The sequence below is a fragment of the Filicampus tigris genome, chromosome 11 (assembly GCF_054856515.1).
Source record: "Filicampus tigris isolate MCC_2025a chromosome 11, RoL_Ftig_1.0, whole genome shotgun sequence".
Taxonomy (NCBI): domain Eukaryota; kingdom Metazoa; phylum Chordata; class Actinopteri; order Syngnathiformes; family Syngnathidae; genus Filicampus; species Filicampus tigris.
Window position 1 is genome coordinate 22,534,480 of NC_141227.1, and position 16,112 is coordinate 22,550,591.

General features: G+C 44.0%; 1 protein-coding gene across 3 annotated transcripts in view; it reads left to right on the top strand.

Annotated features, from left to right (window-relative positions):
- pibf1 (progesterone immunomodulatory binding factor 1) overlaps positions 1–15,661 on the top strand; it is a 24,508-nt gene extending 8,847 nt beyond the window's left edge. For 2 of the 3 annotated variants that reach the window (XM_086046120.1, XM_086046119.1), the window contains 8 exons: positions 3,473–3,638; positions 4,622–4,772; positions 5,207–5,297; positions 7,021–7,123; positions 9,435–9,565; positions 11,012–11,096; positions 13,919–14,098; positions 14,974–15,661. In XM_086046120.1, the coding sequence (XP_085902246.1) occupies positions 3,473–3,638; positions 4,622–4,772; positions 5,207–5,297; positions 7,021–7,123; positions 9,435–9,565; positions 11,012–11,096; positions 13,919–14,098; positions 14,974–15,030 (964 nt within the window). In that variant the 3' untranslated portion in view covers positions 15,031–15,661. The remainder of the gene's footprint in view (positions 1–3,472; positions 3,639–4,621; positions 4,773–5,206; positions 5,298–7,020; positions 7,124–9,434; positions 9,566–11,011; positions 11,097–13,918; positions 14,099–14,973) is intronic. The other variant, XM_086046121.1, reaches the window with a different exon arrangement.
- The last annotated feature ends 451 nt before the right edge of the window (positions 15,662–16,112 follow it).

Here is a 16,112-nt window from a genome sequence, read left to right on the forward strand (position 1 = left end):
CGCTTAAACTGTCAAAAACAACTCGGAGCCAGTCAGTGCAGTTTTTTTTTTTGCTTCTTCTAACAAGCTGCATCGTATTTCACACTCATTTTCAAATGTCGAATTATTCTCACGTAACTAACGTAATTAACGAGGCAGCCTTCGTGAGTTCCAAAAGGCAAATATATAGCAAGCACATTACAATAAGGAGCGGCTGACATGAATTCAGTGCCTGATGGATGCCAGTGTGTCCTGTGTGATGTTTGAAGGCTATCATTAGTGCGTGCTGGAGCTTTGATTTACCGTTTCTTGCTGAAGATGAAGCGGCAGGGTCAAAAGTCACTTCAGTAGACTGCAGGGAGGGAAGACGGGGGCCGGGGTGTCTTGTAATGTTTCGCCTGTGGTCGCTGCTTTCTCCTCAGGTCAGAACTAATTACCGCTACGTTTTTTCCCCAACCTTCATCGAGGCAAGGCAGATATTTTGCATTTTGAAAATGTCACAGCCCAACACTACAAATAAATGTAAATGAATGCATTTTTTTTTTTCAAGAATGTGTTCTATGCAAGCCCACTAGTTGAAAGTTGGCATTCTGATAAATCTAGCGTTTGTGGAATAAGAGTTAATCCACTCGTTTTTAGTCGTCCCTGGGGGCGGCCATTTTTGTCACTTCTGTCGACTGAGAATGACATCACAACTGCTCAGGTAACGACCAATCGCGGCTGACCTGTTTTCTGAAGCTGAGCCGCGATCGGTCGTTACCTGAGCCCTGAGTAGTTGTGATGTCATTTTCAGTCGACAGAAATGACAAAATGGCCGCCCCCTGAGATGGTTAAAGACGGGTGGATTTTCTCATATTCCACAAATGCAATATTAATCAGAATGCCGTGTTTCAACCAATGGGCCTTCTGGGAACATATTCTTGAAGAAACTATTTAAATTTGGGTTGATTTCCCCTTTAATTGTTCTCCCTGTCACCACTGTAGATCACCGGCATAGATAAATGAACAAAAATACAAAGAGTCGAAAATAAATAATCTTTTTGTAGACCAATGTCCCGCAGCACCATGTTGCTCTGATTTGTCAACTAATTTGGAACACAAGTTCGCTTTTGATTTTTTTTTTTTTTCTTCTCAAACTTTCACCCCACAGTGAAAGGTTCTGTTTCCCACTCACAGCTCAGGCTTTGTTGAGTGTGCATGTTCTCCCCGAGCGTTCATGCATTTATATATGAAGGAAAAAGAAATGCGAGAGTCCAGACTATGTAAACCATTTAAAGTATGTCCATTATTTTTTCATGTTTGACTTAAACTATAGTATGTAAAGTAGGTTCTGAATGTCACACACACACATGCAGCAGCAGCAGCAGTGTCCCTGTCTCCAGGGTACTACTGCATGCTTGTCATTTCTCCAGATCCAAAGCACCAGCTGTTGGTCTTACTTTCCATACACGCACACACACACACCGTCACGTACATTGACACACACAGACACACTCACTCTCCCTTGCACTCTCTCTTAGCCACGATTACATTCCCGCCGCGCATGGCAAGCCAGCAACGACAGATGCTAGCCACAAGCCCTTAACCCCTAACCCCACGCATGCCCCTATTTTTGGGGGGGCAAAGAATGAGGCGGACGAGCTTGAAATGGCGTCAGACGACAGTAGCGCGGGCGGGCCGCTGAGCTGCACAGCCGAGTAGTTCCAGTCGCCGGCTCGTTCGGGTTCAAAAACACTGTCTCGAGCCCACGGGCCGACGGAAAATCCGGGATTCTCCGCGTGGAGTTGCAGGCCAAAATTTCGTTTGAAGGGATGAAGAAAATAACCCGACACAAGCGAGAACATTCACATGAAGTCATTCCTCGCATCTCGATTGCAGGCCGGCATCAATAAAGAAGGACATAAAACGTCGACCATGTGCACTTGTCCGTCACGTCGCGCATGCACAGCTCAGCCGAGAGCGCTCTATGGATGATGAAATCCTATCAGCTCAGCTGTAATCGGGAGTTATTAATATTGTCCAAAGCAAGCTCTGCGCCCCGAGGAAGCAAACACACATCTCCCCCGTCTGCCTTTCACTCAAAGAGCTGCTTTGTTATTTTTAGAGTGGCGTTGGAGATATTTCGTGAAATTTGGGAAGAAACCTAAAATGCTCTCTACATGTGAACTTGATACGACGTTTTTGAATGCAGACGTCCCAACTGTTCAATGCGCATTGTGCAAATTCACAACCGCTGCTTGAGCCGTGACTTGACCGGTGCGTTTCGGGGTTCAATTCAAGTTGTCGTCATTATGCTGTTCACACAACAACACATCCGAGCGTCACAGAGTGTCATCGGCGGATTGCAAGAGAGACCGGAAGAGTCACAGAAAGGCACGGAGTTGGACATCTTCCGAAACGTATGGGTTCATTCACCGATCAAACGCCTGTTTTGAATTTCGCCGTTCAGATCCTTGTGAAAGAACCGAACATTGTGCAAAAAAGAGTTGAGACACCAAACAATTGGACATGTGCATTCAAAAGTTGAGAGAGGGTCAAAAGTTTGGCCTTGGTTTTAGGTTCACCCTGAAATGCAACCCGATGCCCCAATATCCGCAACTTTTTAGCAGTGTATATTACTATTACTAAGATATCGATATACAATGGAAAGAAGTCCGAGACAACTCAAATGAGTTGAATGAATTCGGCAAGCGATATGAGCACATCTTTTTAAGACGGTACACAAGATTTAGGGCTTTGCGTGCAAGTTCACGGGCTCCACCACTGTTAACTCAAAATGGTGTCATCTGAGAACACAAGGTCCCACCATTCCGCTGTCATTAAGTTCCCTGCGCCGATTGCCAAACGCAATCACAGAACATCAAACGAACGGCAAGCAGCGCCGAGGGCGCTTCTCTTCATTCTGACATTTTGAAGACTCGGCAGTCCTGTTGAGCAACGCTGCACTTGCCAAGTTGTGTGTTGAAAAGAGAATCGGGCGATGACTCCCCTCATGGTATTTACGATGAAGATGTTATCTTGTGAATCACTTGAGTTTTATTGTGTCTATGAGACAGACATATGTAAAGTAGTTTGGTCATTTTACAGCGAGCCAATTGCGCATTGAATAGTGTTGGCGATAGGTGGGGTTGGGTGTGTCGCCAGCCAGTCACGTGGCAGCTATTGGCAAACATTCATTCACAATTCACACCAATGGACAATTCTGAGTTGTCATTCAACATAGCCTGCACGTTTTGGGAATTTGGGAGTAAGCCAGAGTACCTGGAGAAAACCCACACGAGCATGCCGAGAACATGCAAACTCCACACAGGGACGCCGAGATCCAAACCCCGAATTTCACAACTGTGGGGCGGATGTGGTAACCACTCATCCACCGTGCTGCATCACACTTAATTCTGTCCATAAAAAAATGCTTCCACGCGCAAGGGTGGGTCTTAAAAAAAAAAAAAAAAAAGTCACGCGAGTTCTTTCGTGCTCTCTTTCCGCCCGGCAGGTTTCGCCAGCTGCAGCTGGGCACCGACAGCAGGGTCGCGCAGTTGTCCAACCAGGCAAAGCTGCACTCCTTCGAAGCCGAGCGCGCTCAGTTGATGAAGGAGGAGACGGACAAGGCTCTGGCCCAGTGCCAGGTGGAGTGTGAGAAACAGCGCAAAAAACTGGAGGTACTCCCAAAAACGTCGAAGAGTCCGTCCGTGGAGATCCCAGAGCTGACAATAATTTTCTTAACATTCAATAAGAGCAAGACGTCAGGTATTTCAGGGCCGTGCTGTAACGTTGCACAGATGAGCAGCATTCTTATTTTTGTCAGAGTTATTCTCCCTCATCCACCGTTGCTATGTTTTTCTGCCAACCTGTCAGCGGGCCTTCGTCATCAGGCAAAATTCTTTCAACAGTCTCACCACACTTTAAGTTTTAGTCTTGAGGGCATTTTAAGTTTTAGTCATCAGACAGCACCTCTGCTCGTTCCTTCGTATTTTTGCCTTACGCAGGTGCCTCCGAGCGGTTCTCAGGAAAAACTAATTAAGAAGAGAGGAAAAAAACTGAAGTGAAAGCTCTAGTTTATCTGTTGACGTGAGACTGCTGGTTATTGGAATTGGTGGTTTTGTTGTTTGCGTGTTTTAAAGAAACCGCACTGTCCTTGCGATCATTTTTGTACAAAATTTGTACACATTTTTTTTTATTATACAGGTGCATCTCAATCTCAAAAAATTAAAAAGATAAGAAACATTTTTTTAAAAAAAAGGACATTGGGTAGTAGTTGTTCTTCTGAAAAATATTTTCATGTGTTCACTGTCAATGATGTCATAATTATTGAGGTGTGTTTGACACCTGTGGAGTAGAGACTAAATTCTCATATTTCCGTCTTTCTGTTTCTGTATTTTCATGAGAATCTAGTAAACATTTAAGCATAAAGTACAGTCATTAGCGGGGAAAAAAAACAAGATAATACTCTAAAATTTGGAGCAAAATGGAGTGTTTGTGTGAAATGTATACTAGGATCAATGCGACTTTTATGCCGTGTTTGCGAATGGTGTGTCTTTTCGAAGCAATTGACTTCAAAACCGAAATATTTAGTGACGACTAAATTGAAATATGTAATAGAGATAACGTATCGGTTTCTTCTTTGTTTCCACCTCTGTGGCAGGTCCTGACGCAGGAGTTTTACAGGCTACAGACGTCATCGGAGAAACGCAGCGCGGAGCTTCACGCTCAGAACGCCGAGCAGGCGTCCCGACTGGAGACGTACGAAAAACTCGAGCAGGAGCTGGACCAGGTCACCATGCAGGCTGCCGAAAGTGAGGCCGCTCGGTCGTTGTCATGTTGAAAAAAAAAAAAATGTCAGCCGAGCAGGACAGTTACAATCATTCAATTTGGAAGTTAATCGGAGTGAGTTTGAATGGTGTTAGGTGTGTACTGACTCCTACTTAACATGAGTTTGGTGATCGCATCTCCAGTTATAGAGGGTGTGCACACTTGTGCAACCACATTATCTCAGTTGTTTATTTTTACTTCGCCTCTCTGAAAGTTTTTTTTTAATGAGTTACAGCGTGTATCTATAGGTCACGTCAATGGCGGGATGGTGGGAAAACATTTTCAAATGATTTATCTTGGCTTCATTTTTCCATCACAAAAACCTAGCGTTACAACAGGGATGTGCAGACTTTTTAAATCCGCTGCATGTGAAACAAACTTTGCTGACGAGCTTGTATTTGCTTTGGTGTCTGTCCAGTCGAGAACGAGGAGGAAGCGGAGAGGGTCCTCTTCTCGTACGGCTATGGGGCCAACGTTCCCACCACGGCTAGAAGGAGACTTCAGCAGAGGTACGGACCCTGAGGCACACCGCACAGAGCTGCGAATATCCACAGAAAAGAAAACAGAAACGCGCACAGTAACACGTTGCGCATTGCTGCAACAGTGGAACTCCTCCTCCTTGTTGAGACTGGTTCTTCACTCGGAATAAATGACATCAACAAATATATATTTTCGTGCTGAAGATGTGCCAAAGTGTTCGCATAACATGAGGGCAATTTGAACCCTCAAGTTTTGTGTTTTATGTTTCATGTGGCCTTCAAGGCATACACAACTCACTTCACAACAAACAGCACATTGGCAGATAGTGAACGATTCTTCAAAAAGAGACATCAAACCGTTTAATGCCACTCCCAACTGCAGTTTACTTCCAAACCATTCGTAAAACACAGCTTTGACTTCAAAGTCCTACAGTTAGCCTATTTTTGTCTTTTTTTTTTTTTTCACTTATTTTTAAACAAATACGATAGGACAAAATATTATAATACATTCAAATGTGCTGCTTGTGATTCATATATTTATTGTTGTTGTATCAATAGACCAAAAAAAACAACAGAATCTAGACAGACAATCTAACAACACCTATAGGCATATATTCTTTATCCTCTGCGAAAAATGATTAATAATACTGCAGCTTACTGAGCCACTTAACGGCTGTTGTGAGATTCTTCTTCATTTGTCTGCGTGACCGTATTACACTGCCCCTGGTGGTCAAGCTACGAACAGCAGAAGGAGCCGCAATGAAAAATCGTTGTGCGCAAATCTTCATTCTTTAAATTCTAGTGCTATTTTCCTTATTCGAAAACACTCTTGTGTTACATTTTTAGGGGAGGCTGGACCGGATTAACAACATTTCCATACATTTCACTGGAGAAAAATGACTCGAGATCAGTTGGTTTTGAGTTATGCAAAGAATTAAACTTGCCACCGCTGTAGAAGTAAAAGAACACTTTCCAAGTTCATCCGTAAAACACGTTAGTGCAGTGAGTCCCAGGCTGCACATATTATGCCGAATCCCCTGACGTATGCGGTTTACCGTTTCTTATGCAAAACTCCAAAGAAGTCAATAACATTGCGATCGGTCGGTACAAATCAAATCTGCGGCCTTGTGTCGTCCGAGCGACTCGTGTCGGCTTGCGTCACCCTGAGAACAGCGACACACACACACACACGCACATTCACGCGTGTATTTCTTTTCGCATCATTTCTCACTAAAAACATGACTTTATTCAAGCAGAGTGAGTCGCTCCTTTGTGTGCCAGGTGACAAAGTGCTTCCTCTACTACCCGTGTTTGCAGTGGCATTAAACCTGCCCGGGTGGATGACAGCCTTCATACCAGCACAAATTCCTCTTGCCTTTTCTCTTCTCATTGCCAAATGTCGACGTCTGGCCGTGTGATATACTGCCATCATCTGCACACAGGCACCGGGACTCAACCCCTGAACGCCCCGCCCCGCGCCGCCCCACCCCCACCTCCCGCCCCGCCCTCTCCTGCAGTCAACTATTAGTCACTCTGTTGCGACTTGTATTGTATGTGTGTGTCCTGAATGTGTTTTTATAGTCCACGCGCACTTTCTGAGAGTCAACACAAGTGGCTAAAAGAGTTCATATTGATCTCATCTGTCATGGTTACGTAACCCGTGAGGGAAATATTGAAGTAACACTAGTGGTAACTTGCAGTGTTTTGGAATTTTCTCCTCACGCTTTGTGTGTGTGTGTGTTTGTGTGTGTAGTGTTCACCTGGCCCGCAGGGTGCTGCAGCTGGAGAGGCAGAACACATCACTGAGGAGAGACTTGGAGAGGCACCAGTCCCAAACAGGCCAGATATCCGAGGAGGTAAACAGCAAGCGAGGCGCCACGGCGTTCGCTACGAAGGGCTGCGTGCTTGTTTGCAACTTTCGCGCCTTCGTGTCCACACCTGCACTTTCCCCAGCTTTGGCTCCCAACCCCCACCCGGGCATCACGGATATTCCCCAGTTTTACAAGAGCCCAAATGATTTACTACGAGTGTTTTTGATGGCATAACCATTATGCACACAGCCATGCACGCTGCCTCCCCTCTCATGGCGGGCCCACACCACAGCCTAATGGCCACTGGTGGTTAAGTCAATGGCGGTTAGTCTCGCACACTGTAATTGGTCGCCCGACGATGGACGCTGTGTGCTGTCACGTAAATGCCGAGTTTTTGTTGGTGGCAAACACAACAGCTTAGGCGACAAAAGTGTGAGAAGCCGGAGTGGTCGTGCCTGTCTGTCATACTTGTTGACTCAGAGGGAAAGCAAGGCCACAAAGCGTGACGGCGGCGGTCTTATCCTCTCTCAGCACCTCGACGCACCAATCACAGAGGCTTATGTTTGGTTGTGTGACTGTGCATGTGCAAAGCGGAGACTTTAATTCGGGGTGTGTGCGCGCTCACATGTCCGTTGCTCGTGCTGCAATTCGAAAGTCATCGTAAGGCTGGGGGAAAAAAAAAACAAAAAAAACGCCAGATCGACGGCGCAGGTGTCCAGTTGGATTTTTTAAATTTATTTATTTATTTTAAATCGTGTTCATTTTTATGAAAGCTTTTCGAGTCGCATGAGTGTTGATATGGTTGAGAGCAAAAAAAGGCGGGGCCCCACTTGAGACTAAATACACCAGCCATTCACCTGTCAGCAAAGACTGACTGGCATTCATCAGGAATACCTTATGATTCACTGAGTATGAAAGGAGAGCGTGAAAAATTACAGTTTCTCGTCTCAGGAAAGCCAAGGGTGTTAACCACCTCACCACCCACACAGACGTCCTGACTAGCTTTACTATTGTCCTCAACCTCCCACCCACTTCGCTTTGCCCTCCTACCCGCTTTTGCTCGCCCAACTGTGGGCTGTAAAAGTGGTTTAATATGTAACAAACAGACTTTTATCTGACCCCCCCCCCTCCCAGATTGTAGTCCAGATAGCAAAAGCACTGCAAAGCTTTTGCTTCTGCATCTGCAATTCATACATTTAGGCCTCCTCATCTACTGCCGTTTTAAATCTCAAGGCAGCTACGAATGTCTTCTGTCTGTTATTGACAATAGGCTTCATTTGAACTAGTAGGATAGAAATGCTGCGCACGAAGGGCCAGCAATGTGTTTTGCCTCCGGAAACTGTCAACAGTTTCACGTTAACAAGAGACTCGTGGTTATTTTTTGTAAGTCTTAACACTGACACAATTAAAGGAGCCGCTGGTTGTTGTCGAGTATTTGTGGTTCAAATGAGAGTTTGCAACTGTGTTGTAGTTGCCACACAAGCTAACAGTTAAGCTAGCTTTGTCTATTTCTTCCATTACAGTGCTACTTTTCTTCTTCTTTGTATTTTCTGCCAGTCAAGTCTGTTGTACTGCCTCTCACAGGGAAGTCTTGGTACTACGACCGACATCTGGTTTGGGGGCATGACTTGTGGTTGTCAGTGGAGAGGCAGCATTGTTATGCGTGTGCTGTGCAGCGTCGGGTATCACAGCTACAACACGCACCATAAGAGCAGTAAACACACAGTTGGCAATTTTCTTTCCTTGTCATGTGTGGCCTCTCTCACATTTTAAAAATTGGTTAATCCGCTAAAAATTGGCAAACTGTACCGTATGTTTTTTTGAATGTGATAGGAGACCAATAAGTAAGCATGAACATGATGTTGCTTCATCCAGTGGGACCCATTAGACGGCGGACTGTGACATCATTTTTCGCATAATGCATCACTGGAAAATTGAGTCTGGGACGCTTCGCTCACAAGCTCCGTTCAATTCAATTCCCCCCCCCCACCCCCCAAAAAAATTAACTGTCCCAGGACGGAGGCAATTTAGGAAAGGGGGATTCCTAACCGCTCGGCCGTGGCCCAGAATTATGCAGCGTTTGGCAGAATGTGAAGCAAAACATGAAAATCCACTCCAGACTGTTCACCTTATCAATCACTTTAAAGGGGCCCTGTGTGATATTTATGCAAGGCCCCTTGAATTAAAGTGGAGTACACACTTAAACCATGTTTTTTACCCCCCCACCCCCACCCCCCACATCCACTGCGCTAGTTAACTGAGGCAAAGTTCCAAGTGGACAGCACCAAAGACGACGGTTGCGCAGCTGGAGCTGGATCATTCCGATTGCGATATGCTGCGGTTGATTTCTGTGCAGTTGTTAGCGGCCAACCAGCTGCTGGAGCAGACGCAGCAGCCCTACAGCTACCTGATCGAGACGGTGAGACACAAGGACGGACAGATCAACACCCTGAAGCAACACGTGGCTTCACTTGAGGACGACGTCACGTACGCACGCACGCACGCACGCACTCTCGCACACATGCACACACTCTCCGCCGTATATTGACACACCTTTAATCTGAGGCAATTAGCTTAATTTCATTTGTTCCACTGTAAAAGACTGATTGGCAGTCATCCGTCTCTCCCATCCCTTGGGTGATTTAGCTCTTCTTTATCTTCCTCAATGGCTTTGGCAACTTTATAATTCCACGTTGGTATTTATATGTGAGTGATTACCACTGTAGTAAAATCAACACAATACGCAATTAGGACTGAAAAAGTCTTTGAACGCTTATGTTAGTAATTCATCACTCTGTTATACCAAAGGCAGTGCAGTGGTTTAGTGGTTAGCACGTCCGCCTCACAGTCAAGTAGTCCCGAGGTTCGGATGTCATCTACGGCCTTCCTGTGTGGAATTTGCATGTCCTCATGCTAATAAACTAAAAGGCCAATCATGATTGGCTCTTTGAGAAAGGCATTTTTGCAACATCTGCATTAGTCTATGGCGAGTCATTTCCGGCAAAAATTTTACTTTGGCAAGAGTCACGCTTTCTAATCAGCATCTCAACATGCCACACCTATGAGGTGGATGGATTATCCTGGCAAAGGAGTAGTGATCACTAATAGGTTTACATAGATTTGTGCACGATATTTGAGAGAAGTAGCGCTAGCGCAACAACCTGGGAGCAAAGACAAACGTTGCGTTTCAATATTTATTCAGTGTCGAAAAATGTATATATTCTTTTAAGGCAATTACCTCATTGGCAGCATGGTGACCCAATGGGGAGCAGGTCTGCCTCAGAGCATGTGCCGGTGATGTCTTTGAATGTAACATAATCAGGCCCCCGGGACTCCACGACCCGCAAGTCGCTTTCGGGTCATGTGACGGGGCGAGAGGGAAGTCAGGAGTTAGCACGTCGCTTCGCTATTCATTGTGCACGGTGGAATGTCTCATGGCTCCGTTACAGTGGCATCGTTTGTTTGTAATGCTCTACCTTTATTCATCCTACATTGAGGCTGCCAACACCAACGCTTCGTTCCCAACTCCGAAATATCCTGTTCTCAGTTTCATCCTGAGATCAGCAAACGTGTTCCAACAGTTGTCTGTGAAGCCGGCGAGCAGCTATTGTCACGTTTGAGATTTATGCAGGGTCATAGTCCGTTCATGTCTTCCTTACTTTCATCCTACCTGTGTCATTAGGATGGTGACGCATACCGCGTAGATTGTGACCACACTTTTTCTGCACTGATCCTGATCGGACTCCACCCTGATACCAAAAAAAAAAAAAAAAAAAAAACCCACGGCTGATGAAGGGAATGTCGCACAATTGCAGTTTGACTTGAGTCACTCTTAGTCATCCGTAGACCGTCTGACTTGTTTCATAAATTGAGGTAAATTGAACGCTGTTATCTTTTAACGTTCGAACTCGTGCGCTGGGTTTGTGTCACCAGTTCACTGAGGAAAGAGCGGACGGCTCTGCTGCAGGTGAAGAACAACATGGCCGCCGATCTGGAGCGGCTCCTCAACCATCGGGAGGTACATGTGCTGACGTCCCTTCCTTTGTGGAGTTACACTACAATGAATCCGCAGGGGTTAGGGACCAAAACCTGACGTCAATAGATAAATTGTGCAAATAATAGATGCCTCCCCTAAAAAAAAATTCTAAATGTCTATATTAATCATTTCAACTCTAAATATACCCACAAAACACTCTGATATCATTTCAAGCTCACCTGACAACATTAGATTTAAAAAAAAAAAAAAGGGGGGGGGGGGGGGGGGGCTTTTAGGAGTAATTCCCAGAGTGCAGTACCAGTACCCCTAGTTGTACTCGGGCTTCCTCTAGAAGTACATGAAAGTATCACTGCCTACGTACAGTTCAGTTGTATTTATATATTTTTTTGCACATTTTCTTTTCAGCTTTAAGAGTGGTTGGTTTTTATAGTTTTATTTGGGTCCAGTTTTCATTCAACTTTTATGTATGGATTTGAATTCAATCATTATTTAAGTAACTTCAAAAACAAATTATTTTAGCACAGTTTTCAAGCTGCATATTCTTAAAGTGGCTTAATTCTAAAATAACATCTATTTTTCATATAACTTTATTCTTGTTTAATTTTCTATATATTATTTGAACTGTCTTGTAAAATGACATAATGTTTTCTCATATTAATACAACTCTATTTGACTGAAAATTTGACATAATGTTGATGTTTTTCTCGTAATATTCTGACTTCCCATAAAATGACAACTGTATTCCTTAAAGTTTTGCTTATTGTATTGTGACGTCATATTTTGAGTTTCCTTTCTCATGTCATAATCTTTTAAAATATGCATATTTCTTGTCGTATTCTGACTTGAATCTCAGATAATGTTGACTTGTTTCTCGTAATATATATCGACTTCATTCCTATAAACTTGGGGGCTGGTTTTCACACAATATCACAACTTTATTCTTATAGAATTTTGTTATAATGCCTCATAATATTCTGACTTAATTCATGAAATTTGGACTTTTTCAAATTACTTCTTTTGTTCTGATTATATTACAACTTTAGGAATAAAACCTCTATTGTTTTTTTTTTTAATTAAAAAAACGCTTAAAGAATGCTACTGACACGATGATGCAAAATATTTGCTTTTGTTGGAACTTGCCGTTAAAAGTTTGAGAACCACTGCCTTAGAGAAGATGAACTGTTCCGTACAATTAACGGCTCATAGCGCATCGACAACTGTCACTCGCAAGTCGCCACTCCGCCCCACTTCCCTCAAGCGGCGGCGTATCTGAAGCTCGCTTGTAAAATTCACATTTTTGAGGAAGGAGCCGGACTGCCTGTCGAACTTCCACTGTAATCTTTTGTCGCGCTGCTGTTTGCTGTCCAGCCAGCTCGTTTCCAAGCTCGCTGCCTTAGAAGGAGCTCCATCAAGAGTACAAAAATGTACAGCTAAGTGCCAATAGGTTTTTCATAAATAGCTCTAGTTTTTTTTTTTTGTTTTTTTTTTTACGGGAAAAAAAATACCAGCAGGTGAATGGTAATTGGCGAATTAGCTCAGCTTTACAGTAAATGTGTCAATGTTTTCCCCCTTGCTGTGCGTCGCCAACAAATGCCGGGATCTGCACATATGGCCGAAAAGCTTCACATTGACATGGAAGGCCTCGGACCAACAAAACACTCATTTAGCCAGTCGTGCCTGTTTGCCTCTTCTCAGTCTGCAGCAGTCACTTTTAAAACAAACGTTCAGGCTTTTCACACCAGACGAGTTCTCTCACTATGTCGCAACAATTCCTTTACGATTGTGTGTGTGCGCGCGCGTGCTCGTGAAAACAGGTCGTCGCCCCCCCCCACCCCCCTCGTCGCCACCCCCCTCCCGCCCCCCGCCCTTCTCCCCAGTGCTCGCCGTTTGCTGTATGAAGTATGTGCCCTGTCATAGACAGCTGTTCCTCCGCCTGCCTGTTTGAGATGCCACCGCAGTGCGTGTGTGTTTGTGTGCACGCGTTGCTGCGTGTGTGTGACATGCCAGGGCTCATGTCCTCAGGGGTGATAAATAGAACAGCAAAATGGCTCAGAGTCCTCCCTTCTGCCCCCCCCTGCAAGATCCTTGAAGCTGGTTGAGCCCTGGGGTCGCCTTTACGAGCTGGTTCTAGACCAGTGATTCCCAACCACATTAGTGTGCCATGAGAGATCATCAGGTGTGCCGTGGGAAATGATCCGATTTTCAAGAATTGGCCCGAAAGTGATTTACTTGCGACGGTGTGTCTCGCTCGCGTATGTCAGTGCTGTATAGTGACAGGCACAACAAGTAAGTGCTCTTTCTCCACATGGCACAAGGTACGCTAAACTTGTGTATCCACCTGTTGCCATTCATTGAACAACTAAATAGGCCCAGAGAGTAAATTTGTGAGTAAATTCTGACCCCCATCTGAAATAGCGGCAAATCTGCGATATAGAGACCGTGTGAAAAAAAAACTCTAGCTCACACAGTTCTCCAAATAAGAACCAAAGTTTGCTTGCCTCAAATTTATTTGTAGCTCCCATTTGATGTTTACTGTAAAACTGGCGCATGAAACAAAAGACAATTAAACATTGTATATTCGAACATCAAACTGGACAACAAAGCCATATCATTTATTTAAACTTTAACTTAACTTAAAATTGAAACAACTCAGTAAAAAAAACGAAAAACATGGTGTTTTCTGTATTTTGACATTTTTTTTTAGGTGGTGTGCCATGAATTTTTTCCAACGTAAAATATGTGACTGTTCTAGACAAATAGTTCCGATTCACTTTATTTTGTGGCTTTTTGTGCAAACCCCCATCCCAATCAACCCCCCTCCCCCGATGTAATTGATTCCGCAGGAGTTAGCCATGATGAAGCAGGTCTTGATCAGCATGCGCTCCCAACGAGAAAACGCTCTGAGCCCCTTGGAGGCGGACAAAGCCGAGCCGGGGACCACCGCCTCAGACAAGCGGCACTCCAAGCGGGACGGCGGGCCCGCCCAGGACGAGTCGCCCGGCAAACCTAAACCCACCGTTTTCGTAAGTGTCGGGACGGGGCCGACGCCCATGCGTGAGTCAATACCTCCACTGAGAAAAGAGAAACGGGCTGGGTTGGCAGAGGTAGAAAGAAAAAAACACTTTTTGTCAGTTGGGTTTCATTTTGAGCAACAGTTGCAAGGAAGGCATCAATTTATAGTCACGTGATATTGATATTCTCCTTATCCCTCCTGTTGTGTGAAGTGGAGGTGAGACATTCATCACTTAATCCAGCTTTAGGATTGTGTTCATTTGCAGCGAAGTAATGAGTGTGTATGAAATAATGGGGCATCTTAATAAATTATAATACTGTAGAAAATGTCATTTCTTTCAGTGAATACAAAATGGGAAACTCGTCATCACAAAGAGATACAGATGAATAAAATAGAGACCACACTTGTCAGAAAGCCCATTACTACTCAATTTCTTCTTTTTGTTGTTGTTGGGGTTTTTTTTTTTAGAATATTTTATTTTCGATTTTCAAATTTTACAATGAGATTTTTTCAAACTTCAATTTCTATAGTAAAATTTGTTTTGATGGTTTCTCATGTAAGTGATATTGTGATGTGCAAAGATGGTGAATTTTTGGTTTTAAGTTACAATCATGAATCATTTCACTGCGTCACAATGGAAAACACAGGTTTTTGAATTGAACTGTGCCCTTAAGTGTCCGTAAAATACGGTAAGAAGGTCAATTGAAGGGGGGGAAAAAAATGCATTTTAAAAATTCTGGATTTTTTTTTTCTCCAAACACCTGTTCATCTCCTGTTTGAAACATCATACCTTTACCTCATTGTGTGAAACCTTTTAGCTAACACAAAAGAAAAAAAAACAATGTTACGTTCTTAATCAAATGTTCCCCTCTGTTTTGTTTGCAGACAAAAAGAGAAGCTCCGGACTGGTATCAAAGACTCAAGCAGAAACCCCAAAAATGACTCATTTGTGGTGTTTTTTCTTTTTTTTAATAGTATTAAAAAGTTTTTACCTCCCTTTTCTAATTTATAAACTTTCTATAGGTTTTGTAATAGTCGCTACTGGTGGTTCTCCCACGCGGTCAGATGTTCATCAGGTAACACATTCCTCGCTAAAGTGGCCAAGTATTCGTCTTTCCTGGCACACGTCGCTGTTTTTGCGCCCATCCATCTTCTCATCGGTTGCACGCCGCGTTACTCCTCGATTGGAAGCTTGGCATATTTGACATGACCTCATAGTATAAAAGGGAAATCCACCTGGTAGTTCAGTTGAGTGCAGCTGCTGTTGCACATTGATTTTTGCGCACGGCACATTGCTGAACAACAGTGCTGGAATTCCTTACTTGGGACCCTGCCAGTTTGTACTGACGTTTTGTTTTTTTTACGTTCTCGTCTGCTTTTGAATCTTATTCTGTGACGCTTGCGCTAATCTTCCAGCTAAATCCAAGAATTGGCATCTCCGTAGATTTTGCGTGACCGTTGACAGACGGGCATTCGTTCGTTCTGTTTTTACTGAGGAAAAATGTTGTAGGAGTGTGTCATCGTGGCCCTTTCCAAACTTAAGCAATACAATAAATGCGGAGCTGGACTGGCACATCTCTGCTCTCCCTTTATCACCTGCCAAACACTTAACACTTTTGATGGATTTTGATTGATAACACACTGGAAGTTAGTTTTTCACTGGATTGTTTTTACTCAACAGATGTGTACTAATGGTTTACAAGTGTTTTTCATGGAAATATTAACTGTTATTATGACAGTTTTGCGTTAGCAAACTGGGACTACACAGCCTGTTTATGTACAAATTACGGGTACGTCACCGCCATAGGACCGGAAGTCTGTTGTAAACCGAGCACCCTTTGTCGTGCCAAAATCTTATTGCTTGTCAACCTCTGGCAGCTGCCAGCGGTTGATCCGCACTGTGTTTGTTTACAGAGTATCTGAATGGTACCGAATGTTCCATAGCGATGCATCTGAATATGATTGCCATTCGAATTAAAATGCCATTAAAAAGGTGGGAACGCGACTCCGTCGTAAACCTAGGA